The 6,666-nt window shown below is 41.6% G+C and overlaps 1 protein-coding gene across 1 annotated transcript; it reads left to right on the top strand.

Moving 5' to 3' along the window:
- The first annotated feature begins 1,133 nt into the window (after positions 1 to 1,133).
- LOC123160312 (OVARIAN TUMOR DOMAIN-containing deubiquitinating enzyme 1) lies at positions 1,134 to 5,328 on the top strand. The gene is made up of 10 exons (XM_044578117.1): positions 1,134 to 1,625; positions 3,483 to 3,566; positions 3,644 to 3,697; positions 3,800 to 3,859; positions 3,951 to 4,034; positions 4,130 to 4,246; positions 4,342 to 4,397; positions 4,467 to 4,522; positions 4,606 to 4,712; positions 4,950 to 5,328. Exons 1-10 carry the CDS (start codon positions 1,200 to 1,202, stop codon positions 5,172 to 5,174), a joined length of 1,269 nt encoding a protein of 422 aa, XP_044434052.1. The 5' UTR covers positions 1,134 to 1,199; the 3' UTR covers positions 5,175 to 5,328.
- Positions 5,329 to 6,666: the final 1,338 nt, after the last annotated feature.

Below are 6,666 nucleotides of genomic sequence, written 5' to 3'. Positions count from 1 at the left end.
AAGAAAAATATAAAAATATCGGGAAACTATTGAGAAAACAGACATATCCGAAAAAATCTAGCAAAACCAGCGAAGGAAGCTCAGCCAGCCCAGCGAATGAGCGAACGAAGCACGACGAGCAATCGCGAATAGAAAAAACTGGGTCGGCCCGATAACTTCTTCGTAGAGGAAAGATATTCAGGGAGACAGAATAGTCTTGCTTAAAGCGAGAAATAGTCGCCGCGCTCCCCTTTTCACTCTCACAAAATCTAAATTATCTTCCCGTTTACCAGCGTGACGGAGAGGTTCGCGTGGCAGAGCCAGGAGGTTGGCCCGATGAGGTGACGGCGCAATGATGCCAGGCCAGAATCCTTGAGGCGATAATGCCGGATCCCAGGCCAGCCAACGTGACAGAGCAAGTCGAGGTGGGGGGGCGAGGAGGTCGGGCCGACAAGGTGATGATGTGGTGCGGTCGATGTTGCTCCAAACAAGTGATAGCGCGACGACTTAGGCATATGTTGAAATCCATGAGGCGACGGGCATGGTGATGTCGAATTCCAAGCCGGCCAGTCGAGGTGATGATGCGACGTGGTTGACATTAGCATGACGAAGTGACCGTGCAGAGATGCGTTTGTTGAGGTGTCAAAAAATGTTCTGTTTTCATTATATTTTTAAAAGTTAAAAATATGTTCATGTTTCCGAAAAATGTCTGTGCTGTTAAAACATTGTTTGGAATTTCAATTTTTGGTTTCATTATAAAAATTGTTCACAGATAAAAGATGATCTCATTTTTTGAAAAACGTTTGAGAATTTCAAAAAATGTTTGGGTTAAAAAACCTCTCTCTGTCTCTTAAAAAAGTTGGCATTTTCAAAATGTTCTCGTTTTTTCTATAGCTGATTTTTATTTTTCATAAAAAATCGAATCAAAAATTTCGATGTTGCTTCAAGAAAACGAACGATATTTTTTTTGGAAAACCGCTGATACAGCAAGTGTGCAGAACGCTACAGTGAATCGTTGCTACAGAACGGACCCCGTTGGTACAGTCCTTTGTAAATGGGCCGGACCAACCGTTGGTGCGTTGGGGCTCTGTTGGGACGCTGAGAGCGTCATATAGGGCCTCCCCCCTTGCCACCCTCACAAAATCTCGCGCTGTTTTCCCGTTCACCTACCTTCCCGTCCCCTTGCCCTTTCCGTTTCCCGCCTCCCCCAACCGCATAGAATGGCCGGCTCCGGCGGCTCTCCCGACGCCGACGATCCCAATTGCGGCGGAGATGGGGCTGAGCCCTCCAGCACTCCTCAAGAATCCGACGACCGCTACTCCGCGCCCGCCTCCCCTCTCAGTACTCGCCCGTCCGGTCAGCCCCCGGGGACTTCGGTCGTCGCCAACGAGGGCTCCACCTCGTCCTCTGCCTGGGGATCTGATGACGACGACGAGCCCGCAGACAGATACAAGAACCCGGCCTCCGCTTCCTTCCTCTTGGGACCGTCGAGCTGCACCATGGGAGCGTCCTCCTCCTCCTCCTCCTCGGACAGCTGGATTGGCAGCGACCGTACGTGCGGCGGCGCCTCGACCTCCAGCTCTCTGGACGCCTCCAACTACAGGGATCTCTACAGGGATCCACCCTCTGACTGGATGTATAATCAGGTATTGCAAGAAATCCAATGCATTCTTGATTTGGGAATTTGCAAGAAGCCTAGTACGTTCTCGATTTGGGAATCATTTCTGTGGATGTTTTGACCAAGAAAGATTGATCTTGGACTTGTGTGTTTGAATCTTTGATTATGGTTGCAATTTTAACAGTGCACAGGCTTGGAAAGATTCACGGATTTAGGTTCTTGTAGGTGTCCATGCTTAGAAAGATTCGTCAATTTTGATTTTCTGCATCGTCGTATACTTGTCTAATACCCTGCAGATATACAACCTACTGTCTCTTAGATAACAAAAGAAATGTGAGAGTTGATAGCAAATATTATGCTTTCCCTACTTTCTTGCTAACTCTGTTGGGGATGCCAATGATTTACATGGTCGGTCTTCTGCAAGGCTTGTAAAATCATAGCACTGTTAAAGTCCTATATGATTGCCTCTTTCAGACATAAGCTGGAAAATAAATTAAAATTTACTCCCTAGCTTGGAAAACAATCTTATATTGTGGGGCGGAGGGAGTATATCTTGCTTCTGCGCCTCTTTATATTCCATATTGAAATTTCCCACAAAAAAAATCCATATTGAAATTTGCGTGCTTCTGTGTGTGGAGTTGTGTTATCCATGAAAAGTTTTGACTTTGCTCGAGCAAACCCATGACTTCTATCTCTGCATCCTTTTTCTTGGAAGTGTACATAGCGCGGGTCGTCTTTAAAGTGTAGCAATTGTACTAATGCTAAATGGCATTTGTTCATAGTCACTTCTTATGGATTTCACATTTAGCAGTCCATGTTATCTTTTGGCTTTATATGAATTTAGCATTATAAATTAGCCAAGTGTAGAAAAATAGAATATTGGCATAGATAGGCAGTAACAGAAACATGAATAGTCTGCACCCTTTTCTTTTCAAAAAGGGGGCAATTCCCCGGCCCTATGAAAATGTCTGTATCTGTGAAGGTCTAGCTGAGAATTTTGTTTGTCACAAATCTTGCTAATTTAGATGTCAGATATTTATTATCCAAACTTTTTAGAATTCCATATAAACTTAATATGAATCGTATCACCAATTTCCTTGTTAAATATTACATTTGTTGCCCAGTTATGCAATGGCTACTTTTTTTTTGTTGCATTTTTACAAAGCCGATGTTTACAATCGACTCTTAGGTATCAAATAACAGATACTGTTATCAGATGCTACTCTACAATGATTTGCTTACTTTCTTCGTGAACCCTCTTCTATGCTTGAAATACTTAGTGCTCTTGAAGTCCCATATGCTTGGCTCTTTTAGGTATAAGGTGAAATTTTTTGTTGGCTGTATAAAATTCACCATCTCGTAGATGTCAAAACAAAATGTGAGTCCACACCAGATATTATAAGTTCAGCTACGCTTGGTGGTTTCTGTAATTTCTTGCTTAGTCCATTGGGGATGTCAATGGTGCTTCTTCATTTACATGACCAGTCTTGTTTTCTTCAACTTCAAGGCTTGTAAAATCTTAGGGCTGTTAAAGTCCCACATGATCGCCTCTTTCAGGCATAAGGTGGAAAAAATTAAAAAAATTGTCTTGCTTCTGCACCCCTGTATATTCCATACTGAAATGTGTGTACTTCTATCGTCGAGTTGTGTGTTATTAATGAATAGTTTCGCTTTGCTCAAACATAAGTTTGTAGCACACCAATATTTACAGTTCTTCGCTTTCTCAAGTTTCCGCTTTTCTTATAAAAGTGTTGGGTTTCCTACAGCCAAGGCCGCAAATGTAAACAGTGACTACAATCCAACTCAGATTGAAACTAGGCATCCTGCAAACTGTTCACAATTCTTCTGTAAATAAAACAAAAGTTTACGTTTGTTTTGTTTTCAGATTCTGGAAGCTCCTTTCTGGAGTCATGAGGCATCTGATGCTGTGAGGGCTTCATGGAGAGACGAGTACGAGGCTTGTGATGATGTAAGGGTTGCTTTTCAAATGCTTAGTTTAATTAACTATGCTTCGACATTCCTTTCTTAACCTCTCTGTACCTTCAGTTGTCTATGGTTTTGCAGACATCACAAAATGGCTGCGAAAAAATTCTTCAAAAGGTTAACTTTAATAGGATATTATCTTATTTTATCATTGAGGCTAGAGATTTCAATTTGGGAAATAACATTGGTTTTACTAATTGAAATCTTGTTTCGGTGCAGGAACCTTTATCATCTCTACCGCATGAGTTTGAAAATGAAATTATGAAAGATAAGGCAAAAGTAATATGACTTGTGAGCTGTTATATTTCTACTTGATTCGTGTCCTCACTTGTTTGTTATATATTCTCATATATTGTGTGCGATTCTGCAGAAGCTTTCGGCTAATTACTCTGAATATCGGAAAGTACCTGGAGACGGGAGTTGCTTTTACAGATCGTTCATATACTCATACCTGGTACACTAGTATCTTGTTGCTAAATTTCTTCCAGTTCTGCACCTTAAAGTTCTTGGTGCTTGGTGATGCTTACATTTTGTCCTTTGGGTCTATAGGAGCAGCTTGTGAACGTATCTCATGAGGAGGAGCTACGTTTACTTGGTGCACTTGAACCTATGTGGGAGAAATTCCAAAAGCTTCATTTGCCTGGTTCATATTCAGATCTTCATGATGTAAGGCTTCCTGCATTGTTTCATCCACCAATTTTTTAGTTTTGAACCGCCAAGTGCACTTAAGTTATATATTAATAATATTGTAATTCGTCCAGGCTTTTGCGGGCTTCATACTGGAATGTATGGAACAAAAACAAAAACTGTCAGTAAGGTGGGTTTGCATTAACATTTTCGCAACAATAAACTGTGTTGCGTACTTATGTTATAAATTTTGTTGCAGTGGCTATCAAGAGTGGCTTTTCCAGGAGAGTCAAAATGAGCAGAAGTTTGCGAACAGTGAGAATATACAACAATTTTCTTAGTTATCTTGCCAACTTATTCTAATTTTCTGACTCCAACTATTTTTATTTTGTGTTTAGTACTTTTGTATCTTCGACTTGTGACAGCTATTGAGATATGCACTGAGGTTGAAACTTTTAAGCCATACATAAGAGAACTTGGTCAAGGAATGGCCGATGCAATAGGGGTGAGTATTTCCTTTAGATGATGCAGTAATCTTCTATGCATAATTGAGTGTCATATGTACATTAGAAGCAAATGGTATTGCCTTTCTTGTCTGCTAGTTATGATTTGTCTGTGTGATGGAACTGCATAGTAGGAGCTGAATTTCATCATAATACTTGTACCAGCAACTGGAATTTTATGGAAAGGAAATGATGTGAAATCCTCACTGTCAGACGCCTTATGTGTTTTTGAATTGCAGTACTGCCGCCGGAAGGTTCTCCCAGTGTACAGAGATGCAGATCAAGTGAATCTCATTGCGCTCACCCATGTCCTACAGGTGCCACTCCGAGTTGTTAACGTTGACGTTGCACCGATTGAGGAGCCTAACATCCACATCATCTACGAGTCACCAGATTCCACGGTTCCTACTGTGACACTACTGTATAGACCAGGGCATTATGATATCATCTACGAGAAGTCATAGCTGTAGATTGTAGTAACAGATATCATATGACATGTCGCAGGAGAGTTGCTAGCCGCGTTGCGATATACTGTATAAATAACTCTTGTTGTGTACATCAGCTGCACATATGCACTATTACTCTTTTCCTTCCTTATATATGTGGGGTGAAAAACTACAGGAAATTGCATTGTGACCTCTTTCCTGTATTTTGGCTATTCCCTAAAAATATCACTAGACTATGACCTCTTTCCAAAATGCCACTCAGTTCTCTAATATTCCCAAAAAGCACTTCCATTTGTTCTCAGCACATTGTGCTAGTCAACTCTGGACACGGATCCACGATCCATTGGTTGTTTGAGCCAATTATGTTAGCCTGATCCTTGTAGGAAACCAATTATGTCAGTCTGATGCCGTTATGATGTTGTGATAATTCTGCTTTGTATGCCATTTAATCGTTGTTAAAATTTATGTCGTAAATTTAGGCAAATTGCTGCCAAAACTTCTGCTGGAAACAAGCACTACATTTTTCTTTTTATGGTGGGGGTGAAGAGGTGAACAAGTGATGGCAAAGCGTATGCTCGGTTAATGACCAAAACCAATGCTATTGTTTTTTTCTCATGACCCAAACATTAGTCTTGCTTGGGTTGGCCATGCCTGTGCTCTTTATACAACGTCAGTAAAGTTTGCTTGCCAATATTGATCAAAACATGGGCAACTAAACACATGACATCAAATCGAGTTATGTTTCATTGTGTGAAAGGTTAAGGAAAAAAATGTTTCTTAGACTCCGTTAGCTTTCTGTCAATAGAGATGATAAACTGAGATCGGGAAGGAGAAAAAAGGCGACAAACAGTAAACACGGCAGTAATCTATTTTTCCCTCCGTAAAGAAATAGAAAACCGTTTAGATCTCTTCTAGTCCCTCCGTAAAGAAATACTCCCTCCGTTCCTAAATACTTGTCTTTCTAGACATTTCAAATGACTACTACATACGGATGTATGTAGACATATTTTAGAGTGTAGATTCACTCATTTTGCTCCGTATGTAGGCACTTGTTGAAATGCCTAGAAAGACAACTATTTAGGAACGGAGGGAGTATAAGAGATTTTCTTTACAAGGGAGTACTTGTGCATATATACTCGTAACAGTTAATAATTCACCCTTGAAAAAAGACTAACCATCATTCAAATTAAAAAAAAATATCATTCAACATATCTCAACAAAAAAAGAAGCTAATCGCTGAACATATCCTCGTCCCACGCGGTGCTCCGCCTCTCCCTGAGCCTCTTCAGATACACGGCCATAAACCTCCAAATGAACTCATCATGCCCGCGACAGAAGGCGGACAACTCCTTGACGCCACGGCGTGCCAGGGCTTCGGCTTCAACGTGCCGGGACAGAGCGGCCAGAGCCCTGATGTACATCACGTACGCATGGGGGTCCATGGGAAAGGTCGCGAGGAGCGCCTCGCCGACGGCGCGGACACGCTCCACCCCGCCGCCATTGTTGATCT

This window comes from Triticum aestivum, chromosome 7B, assembly GCF_018294505.1.
Source record: "Triticum aestivum cultivar Chinese Spring chromosome 7B, IWGSC CS RefSeq v2.1, whole genome shotgun sequence".
Lineage (NCBI taxonomy): Eukaryota > Viridiplantae > Streptophyta > Magnoliopsida > Poales > Poaceae > Triticum > Triticum aestivum.
This window is presented reverse-complemented; position numbering and strand designations above follow the sequence as displayed.